Genomic DNA, 18,220 nt, shown 5'->3' on the forward strand with positions numbered 1-18,220 from the left:
AAGGCTTAAAATACAACAAAAACAGGCTAACAAAAAATTAATATTAAACTATGAACTAGGTGGCTCTTGCATAATTAGTTTGCAACTTCCTCTGTCTTTAAGCTGGTTATATATGTTCTCTTACTTTGGAAAAAAGGAAATCTTAGCTCTAGCAGTTCACAGGTTAGAAAAAAACTGGAACTCTTTTAATGGTTTTGGATGCAGAACACAAAGTTTCAGATGTGCAGAGGATCTGAGATCTTCATGAAGAGCAATGTGGATAGTTTATCAGCTAGGAGAATGGAAGACATTTATACTGTCCTATACTTAGGCATGATTAGACAATCCTTCCCCTAGCCCAGGGCAACCAGGTGGAACATTTATATATATATATATATATATCAGTAGTCATTCTTCTTGCTTCTTTCTCCCAGATACTACTGCCTTTCTTTTACTGCCTCACAGTATTTCTGCCGCCTCCAAAAACAGCAACAGAAGCATCTTTTCAACTCTTTTCATGCTCATACCTCACAACAAATCTGTCAGCCTTGAAGATTAATGAACAATGGCCAGACCACACTGGACAGAAATCTCACCCACAATCTCTGTAGCAACCAGTCTGGGAAGCCAAGTTACAACCTCAGCAACAGTTGGCCCAGAATAGTCAGGACTTGGTCAATGCCAAGTTTCCCTGTATTTTGCCCTCACTTCTAATTCAGGACCAAGCAGACAAAGCCAAATACGCCCCCCAAAGCCATCACCCAGATGCCTTCTTCTATTTGGACGACTCCTGGTTTCCCCAGGGCAGGAGCTCTAATCATATTAGACATAAAACCTTCCCTGCTTTTCACTATAAAGCTTTTCCACTTCCCTGCCTTCCTCTGAGTCTCTGTCAGATAAAGGTGATGTTGGCCACCTTCCTTATTCTAGCAAGATCGGAATTAATAACCTCTATGTTTTCTTACTTGGGTAGTCCTCACTCATTTTCAAGTATCAAAGCCAAATATTTAAATCCTCATTTCAAAGATGAAACTGAAGGATTCCTTATTTTTAATCTCTTTTTCATAGAAAACAGAACATGCAGACCACATTTAAAACTTACGGCTTTGGTTTCCCCTTTATATCCTCAACTCCAAGACCTGGGAATATAGTTTATAGACAGATGACAACCATTACCTCCCACTAATAATAGTAGGTTGATTTTTATTCTGAGTTATAGATCTTGAAGGAGAAGGAAAGCTTTCAGAGAATAAAGTCATCAATGTTTATATGAAATCCCTGCACATATCCCGCATTCTTGAGACTTGTCACAACAGCTTGGCATGCATTTGCAGCTTGAAAGCTATAGGCACAAGGAAGGTTTGATTCCAAGTTAATTTCCAGGTATTTCCCCCCACCCAGGTTTAGAGCTTTTTTAAAACCACTTTTTAAATCGAATTATAGTTAATTTACATTGTTGTATTAGTTTGAGATGTTCAGCAAAATGATTAAGTATATATATATAATCATTTTATATATATGTATATATATACTCTTCAGATTCTTTTCCATTATAGATTATTATAAAATATAGAGCATAGTTTGTTGTGCTATACAGTAGAACCTTGTTGTTTATCTATTTTATATGTTGTAATGTGAATCTGTTAATCTCAAACTCCTAATTTCTAGAGCTTTCTTAATTGATACTGTTTAATCACCAGTAGCCAATGTCCTAAAAGTTCTCATGGAAGTTACTAGTTAATCCTTACAGTTCCTATCACCACAGTCCCTTTATCTGCTTCTCCCAATTAGTGCTTGTTTAATTCCATTCAGTTTTGGGCAGTATGGACAACTAGACATGGACATAATAGGACATCCAGAGAGAACAGTTCCAAATGCTTCATAGACTCCCACTCTGCTTGCCCAAATAGATCATCAAAATGATACTATAGCGTCCAGAATGACTTCACTAAAATTGCTTGACTGATTACCCTTAAGCAAAACGATGTTTTTGATCAAGATGTGAAGGCGTAGATAAGAAGTAAAAAAACAGGAGGTAAAAATACTTCATAGAGGCTTGCAACTAAAAGAGGAAGAAAATAAACGAGGAGAAACGTTGTTAAAATATATTAACGGTATGTGAGAAACTTGGTTACCACACCAAAGAATTCTATAATTCTTTATCAGCTCAGACAAAGGTGGTCAACTGAATTCCAGATTCTGGCATTTGGTGTAAAATCAAGGAGACTATCCAGAGACAAGGTAAGAGAGGATACAGAGGTTTACATCCATGTATAAGTAAATGCAAATCTTTTTTTCTCGCATTTTAATAGCCAAGATCTCATAGATCTACCCACAATGCTGTATTTTTTGTTTGTTTGTTCTTGAGTCACAGAGTAGAACTGAAAGTACTGAGATATATACTGCAATTTCTGCATTCTATAGATGAGGAAAACTGAACCTAACAGATGAGGAAACAGAGTTAAAAGTAGTTCCAAGGTCGCAGAAGGTCATGAAAGTCAAAACTTGGACTTCGAAAATGTAATGATCTCAAGAGAGCCTATATCATTCAACCTCCCCTTCTAAAGTTAAAAATTACTCAAGTTAAACAGTACAAAATAGAGTTGGATTTTGTTTTGGAAAGCATAAAGAAGCAAATTAAGTTAGTGATCAACAGAATTCATGACCTCTCTTTCTAATTAAGAAATTTGAAAGCCACTGCTAAATGGAAGCATTAGTATTTTTAACTGATGACCTAAGTTTCCTTATACAGCTTAAGATCTAATATAAATGGGGCATCCATTTTAAGGTGATGTCAATATTTCTCATTACTTATTTAAAAAAAATTTTTTTTGCCTTTCTTTGGCAAAGTTCAGTTCATCCCTTACTTAGACCATTTGCAGTTTTACCACCTTTTTATCTACCTACTTCAAAGGTTTTTACCACTATTAATCTTTAATGCCACTGTCAAACATGCCTTCTTCATCACTGAATTTTACTGCCATATAGAAAGTCACTTAAACTTTGGCCATAAATGGGAGAGATTCTTGGAAGTTAGGCTGAATGAGGCTTGATACTTGGATTATCTAATGAACTGGATAGTGATCATATGCAAAACAAACAGCCCTTAGTATCCTGGCTATGTGCGGATCAACCTCAGATGACTTTCATCACAGATACAGTTGTGCCACTTTTGCCATTCTGGAATACTGGGGTAGAGTCTTTATTCCCATAATTTATTATACAACTAGCTTTTAAAATCTAGAGCAAAAGTGCTTTGGGGCAATATGAATTGCAACTTATACAGAGGACCCTGAAGAAACACACTAAGCAGTGAAAATGGAAACTATATTCAAAACTGCCGCTGACTAGTGTTTCACTAAGTCTGGTCCACTTATCATCTACATCAGAATCACCTGGGTTGCTTATTAAAAATACATGCACTTGATTTTAGAGTTCCTGATGCAGACCTAGTAAATCAAGATAACTAGTTAGGACCTGGGAGTCTGGACTCAGCTCTTCTGAAAGCCTCACATCCATAAATGGAAGAGTTCACTACTAACCCGTAAGTCAGGTAAAAATAGGCCTCCTTTTTTCCCCACTAAGGAAGAGTGATACAGTTCCTCCTGGATGCCAATGTCAGTTATAGGTTGCTAGATTGTGCATTCTGCATGAAAACAAAAGACTTCTGTTTTCCTTACATATCATTAATTTCTAACTACAAAGTTCTCTAATTTTAAGAGAAGGTGGAATAATTTATTGGATATTTATGCAGTGCCCCTTCTAGGTGTTGACAGATTGCTATAATAACCCCTTTGTAAAATATTACTTTTTAAATTAAAAGTCACTAGGAAATTATTGTTATATTCAAATAACTTAATTTATTGTTGCTGAGAACAAAAAATTGAACCACTAGTTGTCCTAAAGGTAATTATTAAAAATAAAAATTATGTTAATCCAGCTCAAAAAACAAGGAATTTCCATATATCAGAATATTTTGTTTTTATTATAGCCAAACAGTCAAAAATCTTCATTGGGTCTTTTCAGCTTCAGTACATCTGAGATATCCGGACACTTAAACTGCCAAAACTGCATTTCAAAGTTTGGACACTCTTCAGTGGTTTTTCAAAGTGCTAAACGGTTTCTTGAATTTGAAGAGAGTGTACATGGTTAATGATCTATATATAACCATAAATTGTCATAGTTTTGAGAGTAGCCTTTAAATGTACAAATAACAGCATGGAATAATAGAAAATAATAATTTATCATGGAATCAGAAACCTATGTTTTGTTCTCAGCTACATTAACTTGTCCAAACTTGGGCAAGGAATTAATCTTTTTAAATACTGATTCCTAATATTGAAATGAGAGTATACATACTTAATCCTATTTTTCTTTTAATTCTAGCAAGTATATAGGTAGACCATCTTCAAAGAGAGACATTTATTATCCTAACAGGTGAATACTCTATTTCAATTAAATTTATGGTAAATGCTCTGCCTAATTGACAAGATCCTTGTTCAAATCCCAAGAGAGATACATAAGACAGTTTCTTGAATATAAAATATTAATATTTTAATGGATAAACTAATATATTTTCCCTTTTCTCTTTACATAAATTAAACTTGCATTAAAAAAGAAAAAAGCAATAGGTCACGTCTAGAGGGCATTTATTTTCAATTTAAGATATCACGTATTTATAAGAACTAGTCATGCTTGAGATCAAACTCAGGAGTACCATGACTTCAAATACATGATGGACTGTGGTACAGAAGGAGATTAGAAATAAATTGGATTTGTCTTGCATGGTCAAGAAAACAAAACTAGGAGTTGTGAGTAAAACTTTCAATAGAGAAGACTTTTGTATAACATAAGGAAAAACTTTCTAAATGTCAGATCTCTATAAATGCTATAAAACTCCAGACATTTAAAGGTGTATAAGAAATCCTTTGTCTATATCTTAAAATTGATCGTATGCTCTGAGTTTCTTTTTAGTATACTTTCAATAATTATACGCCTGCAACTGAATTCACAGAGCTGAACACACAGGTTTTGGGTACTTGATAGGATGTTGATTAAAAGTGCATGGTACTTTTAAAATCACTTTTTATGGTACAATTGATATACAAAAACTGCATACATTTAATGTATACAGTTGGATAAGTTTGGACATATGTGCACATCCATGATACCATCTAAACAAGGTTATAAATCCTATCGATCACCTCCAAATATTTATTTGTGCCTTTTCCTCCCAGTAGTAAGAACACTTAACATGAACTCTAACCTCTTAACAAACTTTAAAATGCATATCATATTCTGAACTACTGGCACTATGTTGTATAGCAGGCCGATTGCTAGAACTTATTCTTATATAACTGTAACCCCATACTATTTGAATATATGACCATTCTTTTTCAAGGATAAAATATATTATAGCACAAAAACATAGCTCTTGATCTATTTTCCCTTTTCCTTGACTACACAGCTAGATTACTGTGGTAGATTAAAGATGTCTTCAAATTCTTTGCTATCCTTTCATTAAAAGGTATGTCTATATTTACTTTCTTTGAAGGGTGACTCTGACCAATAAAATAGGCAGAAGTAACCTATGTCTGTTTCCAGGATGAGGGTTTAAGAAACTGGCATCTGGAGTTCCCGTCGTGGCGCAGTGGTTAACGAATCCGACTAGGAACCATGAGGTTGTGGGTTCGGTCCCTGCCCTTGCTCAGTGGGTTAACGATCCGGCGTTGCCATGAGCTGTGGTGTAGGTTGCAGACGCGGCTCGGATCCCGCGTTGCTGTGGCTCTGGCTAGGCTGGCGGCTACAGCTCCGATTAGACCCCTAGCCTGGGAACCTCCATATGCCGCGGGAGCGGCCCACGAAATAGCAACAACAACAACAACAACAACAACAAGAAAAGACAAAAGACAAAAAAAAAAAGAAAAAAGAAACTGGCATCTCCCAATTTCTACCTCTTAGACCACCTGCTCTTAAAATTCAGCCACTAAGCTCTGAGGATGCTTGAGTAACCCCTTGAATAGGTTCATGTGGAGAAGAACCAAGAGATCTGGTACAGTACCCAGGTGACAGCACCAACTTGCTAGCCATATGATTAGGCATATGGGAAACAGATCCCCCAGCTCCTGTCAGTCCAGACCATCTGAAGCAACAGGGAGCAGAGATGAGACTTTACCACCCAGACCTGCCCACATGGCATATCTGTAAGCAAAATAGGCTATTGTTACTGTTTGAAGTCATTAAGATTTAGGATAGTTCATTAACAGGAATAGAAATTAATGCTGGAAGTGGGTATTACTGTAGGAAAAATCTAAAAAGTGTGGCATCAACTTGGGACTAAATGGTGGCAGAAGCCAGAAGGGCTTCAAGGAGATAGCTAGTGAAACAGAAAACTTGTTGGCAAAGATTTGAAGGACAATTGTTATTGCTATTTTAGGCTAGATAAAGGGTGACTCCCATTATTTAGCAGGGAAAATCTGTCAGCGTTGTCACCAGCAATAAACACAGAAAGTAGAAAATATAATGTAAGTTGGTGGATTTGGCGGAATAATGAATGTGCCAAGTGGTTTCTCAAAGCCATGTAGAATAAGATAAAAGCTGAAAAAGGATGAGGTAAAAACAAATGAATTACTTTCCAAGAAGAATTCAGAGGAAATATAAAGGAACCAAGACTTCCTGGGTTCATAACTCAAATGTTCTCATCCTTAATTTCTCTGCAAGACAAGATTTTTAATGTGAGAAAGAGTTTCAGGGAGCATATCAAATTTAGGGTACTTTATTAGTAGGACTCTACAATTGTACAAGATATTTAGGTCAAAAGCAAGGTTTCTGGAAGGTTTATGAACATTTGTGGTGTACATAGCAGACTCTCTAAGCATCTTAAGGAAGTTCCCCTTAAAAATGCTGTGCTAAGGAAAAAGGGCTTGGAAGAATCTTACAAATGTGCCTTGCGGTTCCTTTAAACTACGCAAAAAGAATTCTAAGAACCTGAAGTGCCTTGTCCTATAGCCCATGACTTTTAATCCAAGGTAAAGAAGGTCTTTCTTAGAAAGAAACACAGGTCTTGCTTTTGTCTAATGAAATATCCATAGATATTTGAAGTAAATTATATCAGTGTGGGCAGAAACATATTGAATCAGTATAAAAGGAAAAAAGGTGTTTGAATTTCCATACTTCTATGGGCAGGGAGTAGGCTAGAAGTCTACTACATTCTAAAATGAGCTGGTTCTTATGAAAGAGGATAGTTGACTCAAGGGCAAGGTCAAGATCCCAGAGAATGGAGCCAAGGATCACAGAGAATAATCCTTCAAGAGCAGGGATGGGCCCCAATAAAGAAGTAGCAACAGGTTTCTGCCTAGATTTCAGAATTTCTATGGACAAGTGACTACCACCTGTCTCCTAATTTTTTAATAGAAACATCTTTGAAAGTTAGACTACTTCTATCTCACCATTAACTATTGCGCATGTGGGAGAGGAGAAACAACTTAGTTCTTTAATTTCCAGGTATTTAGATCCAGAGGAACCAGGCTTTGGAAACAGGACCCAAGGAGCTTCGTTTCCATCTGGATGTGATTTAAAGGAATCCCGAATCTTAAATATGAGCTTGATGCTGAAATAGCATGAGAATTTCTCAAAGTGCTAGAAGTGAGAGAGTGCAATTTGCACTTGAGATAAATGGAAAGAATCCTTGAGAAAAGACAGCCTCTTCAGTAAGTAGTGCTGGGAAAACTGGACAGCCACATGTAAAAGAATGAAATCAGAACACTTCCTAACACCATACACAAAAATAAACTCAAAATGGATTAAAGACCTAAATATAAGACCAGATACTATAAAACTCTTAGAGGAAAACATAGGCCAAACACTCTCTAACATAAATTCAGCAACATCTTCTCAGATTCACCTCCTAGAGTGATGACAATAAAAACAAAAATAAACAAATGGGACTTAATTAAACATAAAAAATTCTGCACAGCAAAGGAAACCCTAAACAACATGAAAAAAAAAACAACCCACAGAACGAGAGAAAATATTTACAAGTGAAAAAACTGACAAGGAATTAATCTCCTAAATTTATAAACACATTCTGCAGCTCAATACCCAAAAAACAAACAACCCCATCAAAAAATGGGCAGAAGATCTAAACAGACAATTCTCCAAAGAAGACATACAGATGGCCAAAAAACACATGAAAAGATGTTAAACATCACTCATTATTAGAGAAATACAAATCAAAACCACTCTGAGGTACCACCTTACACAGCCAGAATGGCCATCATCAAAAAGTCTACAAACAATAAATGCTGGAGAGGGTATGGAGAAAAGGGAACCCTATTATACCATTGGTGGAAATGTAAATTGGTGCACCCACTGTGGAAAACAGTATGGAGATTCCTCAGAAAACTACAAATAGAACTACCATTTGATCCAGCAGTCCCACTCTTGGGTATCTATCCAGAGAACACCATGACTCAAAAAGATGCATGTACTCCATTGTTCATTGCAGCACTATATACAATAGCCAAGACATGGAAATAACCTAAATGTCCATCGACAGAGGAGTAGATAAAGAAGATGTGGTACATATACACAATGGAATGTTATTCAGCCATTAAAAGGAAAGAAATAACGACATTTGCAGCAATATGGATGGACCTAGAAATTATCATGCCAAATTAAGTTATCCAGACAGTGAGACACCAACATCATACGCTATCACTTAATGTGGAATCTAAAAATAGGACACAGTGAACTTCTTTGCAGAACAAAGACTGAAAAACTTATGGCTTCCAAATGAGACAGGCTTGGAGTGGGGGTGGTGGGGGGATGCGCTGAGGGTTTGGGATAGAAATGCTATAAAATTTGGTTGTAATCATAATTGTAGAATTATAAATGTAATTGAGTAATAAAGAAAAAAAAGGAAAGAATCCTTGGTGGAACACCCATGGAAGCAAACCAGGGCCCCTAGATAAGGGCTTCAGCTAAGCTTCTGGATGAAAGTCAGTACCCACCTTACAACTCTGTGTCTAGGCCATGGTGAAAGGGTACCCTCCTGCCCAAGGTGAGCCACTTCAACAAATGCTGCATGGAGCAGAGATTGAGCCACCCAGCTGGGTCCTGCCCAAGCTGCAGATGCAGATTCATGAGCAAACTAAATTACTTTTTTTTCGGTGTTGTTGTTATACTTGGTATTGTTCATCACAAAACAATCAGGACAAGCCTCCTTTGCAATTAGCTGTGAGAATATGACTGTTCTAGCCAATAGAATGAGTGGATGTGCTTAAGACTATAAACCTTCCATGTACAACCCTCTGTACTCTTTTCCCTTCCAGTTTTCTATGCAAAAGCATACTTTAGAAACATATTTAAGATGGTAGAAGAGACCTGGTTCTCTAAATTACCCTTAGGAGGAGTGTAGTAGATGCTTGTGGATAATAGTGTCACATCTCTACAGCCCACCCGATTTCAATACAGTAATTTTTTTTTTTTGTCTTTTTGCCATTTCTTGGGCCGCTCCTGCGGCATATGGAGGTTCCCAGGCTAGGGGTCTAATCGGAGCTGTAGTTGCCAGCCTATGCCAGAGCCACAGCAACGCATGATCCGAGCCGTGTCTGCAACCTACACCACAGCTCATGGCAACGCCGGATCGTTAACCCACTGAGCAAGGGCAGGGACCGAACCCGCAACCTCATGGTTCCTAGTCGGATTCGTTAACCACTGCGCCACAACGGGAACTCCCTCAATACAGTAATTTTGAATGAGTTATTTCATATGTTTCCAGGGTCCCACCTCAAGCATTTGCTAAATCTCCGATTTGCTGCCTGGGGCTTTTTATAGTCATGGAAGGCCATTCTATCACATTCAGGTATGGCCCAAATGTATAGAGGAGTCAGTGGCTCATTTCGTTATTGTAGTTCCCTAGAGTTGCTGTAAGAAATCACCATTGACTCAATGGATAAAAACAACAGATGTTTATTCTCTCAAAATGAGAGAAGTCCAAGATTATGGTGTTGTCTCTGTTAGTTCTTTCTAAATGCTGTAAACAGGAATTCCTTCCATGCCTCTCTCTTAGTTTCTGATGATAGGGACAACACTTGAAATTCTTTAGTCTGTGGATGAAAACTCCAATCTCTACCTCTACATTCATGTAGCCTTCTTTGTGTTGGTATATCTTCTTTTCTATCTCTTAGGAGAACATCTGACATTGGATTTGGGGCCTACTCTAAGCATGAGATGCTTACCTTAGCTATACAGGCAAAGGTCCTTACTCTAAATAAGCTCACATTCTGAGATTCTGGGTGACACCATTCAACCCATCACATTCCTCATCATCACTGGGACAATTTTGAGGTACACGCCATGTAATTTCTCAGAGGGCTCCCAGAGGAGCAGAGACCTGGTTCCCTAAATTACCCTTTGGAGGAGTGAAGAAGCTGCTTGTAGTCAACAGTGTTGACCACAGAGATAACCAGTTCATGATGGGCATTTTAGTGCTTCTCTATATTCTTTATATCATTTTCCTTACATACTTGACTTCTCTTTCCTGGGATCATGTCTCAGATAAACTACCTACAACTTTTAATTTCTACTCCCAGAGAAGCCACAACTATGACAGGAAAATCCACTTGTATATGAGGAACATCCATTTTTTTGGCTACACCCACAGCATTTGGAAGTTCCCAGGCCAGGGATTAAATCCAAATCACAGATGCAACCAACACCACAGCTGCAATCAACACTAGATCCTTAACTTAGCATGCCACAGTGGGAACTCTGGAACATCCGTTTTTAAAAACTATACATGACTGAAAATAAAATATACCATTCCCATTTGAATGTAAGTTTTTTTTAGCATCTGGCTTGATCTATGAAATAGCCCTTTTCTTCTTTATAACATGTAAACTCTTGTTTTTTTCTGTATATGCTTCAGACTTCATCCACCTTTTTCTTTTGTTTCTGTCATTGTATTCTTCTCAAAACCCTTTCTGTCCCTAAAGGAATCTTGAAAAACTGTGAGAAAGCCTTATGTTTTCTCTTAAGCATAGCCATTATTAGATGCTTCAAACAATTTTTAGATATTTTATGCTTGAAATTGGTGCAAGTAGTTTCTCTCCAACCCCTAAATTCCTACAGATACACTCATCCATGGAGAAGGAATACAGTTTCTTTTAAAGGAAGCAGTTACTATTGGACATGATGCTGCTGTAATTTGAAGTACATTTAGTGTCTATAGTCAATGGATTAAGAATTCTCTTAAATATAGAAATAATAAAGTATTTCACTTTAAATACAAAAGACCCAAGGAATGAAACAGTCAGATGGAGAAAATAAAAATATGATTTAAAAAAAGAGAAATATCACTGCTAAGCTGGTGTATTTATTTTCTACTGCTTTGTAACAAATTACCACAATGTTAGCAGCTTTAAACAGCATGCATTTATTGTTCCACAACTTCTCTGGGTCAGGAGTCCTGGCACAGCACAACTGGGTACTCTGCTCAATGTCCCAAAGCTGCAAACAGTTTCGGCCAGGGCTGGCATCTCATCTGAGTCTGAATCCTCATGCAAGCCTGCATGGTTGGTGACAGAATTAAATTCTTTATATCTATAGAATATATACCAGCTTAATTTTCTTTCTTTTTTTTTTTTGTCTTTATAGGGCCATACCCATGGCACATGGAGGTTCCCAGGCTAGGGGTCTAATCAGAGCTGTAGCCGTGGGCCTATGCCATAGCCACACCAGATCTGAACCACATCTGTGACCTACACCACAGCTCATGGCAACGCAGGATCCTTAACCCACCGAGCAAGGCCAGGAATTTAACCCATAGCCTCATGGTTTCTAGTCAGATTAGTTAATCACTGAGCCACAACGGGAACTCCTATACCAGCTTAATTGTCTAATCTCTCTGACCTCAGAAGAGGCCCAAATTTCCTTTTCAAAGCTTGCCTAATTAGGTCCAGTCTACCCAGTGTAATACCTCTTTTCATTAATTCAGAGCATAACTGATCAGAAACCTTAATTACATCTGTAAACCCACTTTGACTTTAAGATATAATCTAATCATGGGTTTAGGGGAATTTTTTAATATTTTTGTTTTGTTTTTTGTTTGGGTTTTTTTTTAGGTTTATGGATTTTGTCATGTTCTATTGGCTAAAAGCAAGTCACAGGTTCTGCCTATAGTTGAGGGGAAAATATTATTCAAGAGCACAACTCCTTGAGAGTTACCTTAGAATTCTACTAAATTCTGCATGGTAGAAGTTATTCTAACACTTTATTCAGGAGGGAAATAATAAGCTTGTCTTCTGAATGGTAGAATAGATGTTCTGAATAAACCTCTCAATTGACATAACTGTGATATGAAATAAGAGATTGTCATTTGTAAAATATACAACGATTTTGGCAAACAGCTTGACATTCTCTAGCAAAGTAAATCATGCACATCTTCTAACTCTCTGTAATTCTATTGATAGGTGTATATCCTAGAGAAACTCTTATATTTTTTTCACCATGAGACATATACAGAAATGTTTAGAAAGACATTGTTTATAAGAGCCATGCTGGAGGCTTTGGAGTTTATATCTCCAAACTGGAAATAAATACCTCAAATCAACATCTGGAGAATATATAAATAGATTTTGATTTATTTCTATAACAGAATGTACATAGAGATTGAAAATGAATGGCCAACTGTATGGTGGAAACTGTGGTGCTTATCTCAGATTCCTTTTTAGGACCTAGCACCAAGCCACTTGCCACTGGTAATATTGGCTGCCAAAAGCTTAGTTGTGATTTTCAGTTAAATATCTCAAGTTCTTTTTTTTTTTTTTTTTTTTTTTTTTTGGCAGCACCCACAGCTTATGTAAGTTCCCAGGCCAGGGATCAAATCTGAGCAGCAGCTGTAACCTACATCACAGCTGTGGCAATGCCGGATCTTAAACCCAGTGTGCCACAGTGGGAACTCCTCAAGTTCTGTTTTTCTCTAGGCTTAATAACAAGTAACCAAACTTCATCAGTATGCCCAAATGTCTGTGTTTCATTATACAGTATATATTGATTTTATGTAGCGACTAAATTGCTTGAGGGTAATTCAAGGTTCCAAATTTAATGTTGGATTCAGCAAAAATATTCAGTGGGGCCTTGCTTTTCTAAAACTGACTATTTCTTATTGTTAAACAGCCATGCTAAATGGGGTCAGTGAACAGAGTGGATATGAACTTGCTTCCATCACTAACTGAAAAGGCACAGAAGGTTACCACACTGTATTGTTTCATTTTAATCTGTGTGTAGAGAGATGGAAGTAACTAATATGGAACTAAACAAATACTAGGGGTTTGAGAAATGCCAAATGTTAGCTCTGCAGTAGTGCTGTAATAAATAGTAATAATGACAAAACACTCAACAGGTATTGGGTAGAACTAATAAGTTTATAACAAGCAAAATTAGCCTATTACTTCTTACCACCCTTAAAAACACGAGAAGAGTATATAGTCAACATAACCCAGGATTCTGACTAACCAGTTTCTACTACAATCAATTCTCATTTAAAAAAAAAAAAAAGTACAGAAGTTCCCATTGTTGCTCAGCAGTAACAAACCCAACTAGTATCCATGAGGATGAGGGTTCAATCCCTGGCCTCTCTCAGTGGGTTAAGGATCCAGCATTGCTATGAGCTCTGGTGTAGGCTGCAGATGCAGCTCAGATCCCAAGTCGCTATGGTTGTGATGTAGGTCGGCAGCTGTAGCTCCAATTTGACCCTTAGCCAGGGAACGTCCATATTGTGCAGGTGTGGCCCTGAAGAAAAAAAACAAACAAACAAACAAAAAGAAGTAGAAAATGGTAATATAGGTAATTAGAAGGGCAAACAGTCCCTTATAACCTTTTTTCTCCTCTTAATCTCCTCTTTTAGGCATGTAAGCTGAAATGATTTGACTCACTTTTCTTCAATGTGTATCCACCCATCAGTGAAGTAATAAATCATTGAAAATGTCATAGATGAAAAAATAGAAAAGGCTCTTTCAAACCAGATATGCAAATAACCAAAAGGAGCTGTGCTTTCTTCATTCCCTATATCTTTAATTTTACAGCTGATATCACCCATCTAGAATTTCCCTTTGGATTTATCAATTCATTGGGTAAACATAAAATTTGTGGTGCATATTTTTTAAATTGTACAGCTTCTTATTAATCCCTGAAACATTACTTACTAGTTTAGTGTTGCATGGGGAACAGTGATCTAAAAAGTCAATTAACAATTTAGTTGTAAATGTGGCTGTTACACTGGATTGCAATAAGCAAGTAAAGAAAGGAAAGAGCTTCAGAAAAGGAGGTATTCTTGTTGATGGAGAAAAAAAGTCTCCAAATTAACTTTCCCCCCAAATAATCTTAGTTCGAAACTACCAACATTAAAATAAGAACATAATACCCTACCATGCAACTGGAGAACACCAACATTCAAAATTTTACTTTTCTTTGGCCCAAAATCCTTTAATCCATAGAGTCTATTTTTGTAATTTACTTGTGTAAAAACACAAAGATGTTCAATTTTATCAAAGGTGGTGGCTAGACAAAATTAATTATTTTCCTTCAGTTTTTGCTCTGGGAGGTCCTTACAGGGTATATTAGAATAAACCATTCCCTTCATCAAAGTTATGATTCTAATGGTTCTTTTATCAACAAACTATAGTGAAATGAATCTACAATTCTTTAACAGAGTAATGCCATACTTACCTGTTCACTCTTTGGATTTTATGAAATAGACTCCTCAGCCTTAATAATAATAGAAAGGATAAATCTACTCTTTAGTGAATTCCTACTCTATTTCAGTTACGGAAATAGGAGCTTTGCAGTCATTATAGACAATTATCACAGTTATTATTGGCCTAGATCTATTCTGTATAACAAAAGGCCAAACCGCCCTTGCTAAATGAATTATCTGTATTTAGTGCAGATATCAGGCATACAGCAGGCCCTCATAAAAGTTATTAATAAACATGAATTAGGTGTTGGCATCATCACATTGTATGCGGAGGGAGGAAATGAAGCTTAAAGAAGTTAAATAACTTGTTTAGGTCTTCTTGCTTTTCTACTCTTAGAAGAAAATTTTCTCAAATTTGTTAGGAAAAGTGAAGATTCAAAGCACTAAGAGTCACTTCACAGAAGAGATATTTGATCTAATTATAGAAAGAATGTCTGAAATCTGAGAGGATACCAAGGGAAAACTAAGGGTTAAAAAAGAAGTATGTGGAGCTTCCCACAATAGCAGAAAGAATACTTCGTAGTCAACGAACAATCTATTCTAGGATGATGCTGAGGATGTTCTTGAATAGTCAGTAATGGTGCCCCAATGTCATCAGTGGTTTCACAAGGGTCCAGTATTATAAGATAAGGCAAAGTGTCAGCGGTGAGAAATTTCTGCTAAAAGTCATTGAAATGCAGGGCTGGGACCAGGGTGATGCAAGCAACGTGCCATTATTACAAAATATAAATGTCAACTCAGCACTTGTGTGATCCAGGGGGGCTTATCCTGGTGGACCCTTGTCCTGGCCCAGCTAGAATGTTTTAGTACAGTGTAAATTTCGATAATCTAAGTTCTAGAGTTATACTTTCTAATATGGTAGCCATTAGTCAAATATGGCTACTTAAATTTAGATGAAACTAAAACAAATGAAATTTGGATCCTCAATTGCTGTAGTCACAGGAGCTATAATATGTTGAAGTATCTGATTTTCCCTCTAGGAATTTTTAAGTATTTATTTTGAATTCATTCATTCTACTTGTTGAGCAGATTAACACTTGCAAGAAGGCACTGTGTGTAGGCTGGGGAAGGGAAAGAAAATGATTCTTAGAAACAAATCAAACTCAAATCCTCCTTCCAATAGGCCTGTGGTATAATAGATGAGCTAAGACTTGTAAAAAAACAACAATAATATGAAGTGAAACAAATTCCCAAATAGGAGTTCAGAGTGGGGAGAAATTATTGAGTGTTAGAGCTATCAACAGATCTTTACAGGAGTTCTTATCACGGCTCAGCGGTTAACAAACCCGACTAGCATCCAAGAGGACACGGGTTCAATTCTTGGCCTCACTCAGTGGATTAAGGATCTGGTATTGCCATGAGCTGTGGTCTAGGTCACAGACATGGCTTGGATTCCATGTTGCTGTGGCTCTGGCATAGGCCCGAGGCTATAGCTCAGATTCGACCCCTAGCCTGGGAAACTCCATATACCATGAGTGCGGTCCTAAAACACAAACAAAAAAACAAAACAAAACAAAGAGATCTTTGTAGAAAAGATGGTATTTAAATTGAACTTTTAGGGGTAGGTAGGGTTGGAAGAGGTGAATACAGCAGAGGGAGACCTCTGTTAAAAAAGGCAAGGCAGGAGGAAAATGTAAGCCCTGTATGGGAGGAACTGTTTGGTTTGTTTGGAATATAAGGGGTATGATAGTTAGCATACATTCTTATGCTTTGTCGGTACCTTCTGTTCTAACTTCTAAGAAACAATTTTGAGATAAACATGTTTAAGATAGATTTCAATTAATAAGTAATTTTTCTTTCATTAATAGCTGATCTTATGCATAATTAAGTGCCATGGACTGTAGGCCACTTTTAGCTCCTGAGGTTTGATAACATATAGCCAGTTTTCCCATGAGAAGACAGCAGTATTAAAGTCCAATAATTCCTGATTGAACTGGGTGTTACAGAGTAGTGTCCTACTCTGTTTTATGGGGACATCAGGCTTTGTAGCCCTTAGACAACTGAGTGTATTATATGTATATACTATAGGGCTGTCCAAAAACACTTTAAAGACAAGTTAGCCAGTTTTCAGCAAAATGAGAAAAAAAAAATCTTCTATGGATTTTCTGTAAAATACCTGTGAGAGCTCAGGCAAAGTGCCACAATAAGATAGCATTCATTATCGAGATGATTTTTAATATAAATATCTGAGAGACTTCCTCTTCCTATCAATGTGTCAGACTTGTTTCTTCCAGCAAATTGGAATTACAATTATTGCCAGTATTCTGGGTCAAAGAGTTAATCATTTTCAAACCAGTTAACCAACGCTATTTACAGTTTTAGTACATAAATATTATAGAACAAAGAAATAAAAATAACCCAAAAAACTAAAGTTACTGGGTATGGATATGTGTGTTTGTGTGTGCAGGTAACACACACAAACACACATAAAATGTGAGTAAAACATAAAACGTTCTCAAACAAGAATGTTTTTTATCATGGAGACATGACTTTGGGATGGAAAATAAATCTCAGGGAAAATACAAAGCAGGATTAAAATCTACATCTGTAAAGCCATACGGGAAATCTGGAAGGGCTAAACATAAGTACCCTAAGCTGAGAGTGTCTTTATAACATTTTGCCATGTTATGGAACAAAAATCTGTTGTATAGCAGGTAGAAATGCATCAATAAAATTATATGTAGATCAAACACCAGTAATTAATTCTGATAAGAGAATAATCATAAAAAAAGATGCTTTTGAACTAAAAATAAGGTCTTTGTATCTGAGGGAGAGAAGCTTGATTTTAAAGGGATCCATTAACAATAATTAGAAATAAAATAATACACAGATAATACCCCAAATTGCTCTCCTAGTATGGAACCACCAAATAAATTCCCCTGTAACACTTTAATTAAAGCACTGCAAATATCAGGGAAGGTAACATAATTCTAAATATCTTCAAAATATGGAAATGAAACTAACATATCTTTATTTCCTTATAAAAACCTATGATATGTTTATAACTGAATAAGATTAGTAGTTCGAGTACTGAATCTTCAGGAAGACAAAATATAACTGAAGAAGTCCTAAGCATGTTTCAATTATGTTCACAAAGAACTGCTTCTGGGGGTCGAGTGTTGGTGGGGGCAGGATAGGTGGGGAACCTAGAAGATCTGTCACATGAAGGTTGAGTAGAAAGACAGGCTCTTGTATCAGAATGCCTGGGTCTCTCACTATGCATAGCTGAGGTATGTAACATTACAAATCAGCATGGACTTCTAGTCTATCCCAAATTTCTAGGTAATACAAAGGACATCTTAAAACCAAGCAGGGCCCTAAGTGGCTCCTGGGCACAAAAGCCTTTTTGTTTCCCCCATTTCTTATTCTTAGGAAATGGGCCCCATTCAGCCATCATGACCTTGCCAGAGTGCCAAGGGACAGGTTTAGAGAGTTGCTGGTCAAGGAAGGAAAGGGATGCAAAGACAAAGGAGGAACAATCAA

At 36.9% G+C, this 18,220-nt stretch overlaps 1 protein-coding gene across 1 annotated transcript in view; it reads right to left on the reverse strand.

Moving 5' to 3' along the window:
• Window positions 1–689: 689 nt before the first annotated feature.
• The window catches only part of LOC125120751 (protein unc-13 homolog C-like), a 134,677-nt gene continuing 117,146 nt past the window's right edge, over window positions 690–18,220 (reverse strand). Inside the window, exon 12 of the mRNA XM_047769189.1 lies at window positions 690–905. Coding sequence (XP_047625145.1) covers window positions 690–905 — 216 coding nt within the window. The remainder of the gene's footprint in view (window positions 906–18,220) is intronic.

The sequence above is a fragment of the Phacochoerus africanus genome, chromosome 2 (assembly GCF_016906955.1).
Source record: "Phacochoerus africanus isolate WHEZ1 chromosome 2, ROS_Pafr_v1, whole genome shotgun sequence".
Classification (NCBI taxonomy): Eukaryota; Metazoa; Chordata; class Mammalia; order Artiodactyla; family Suidae; genus Phacochoerus; species Phacochoerus africanus.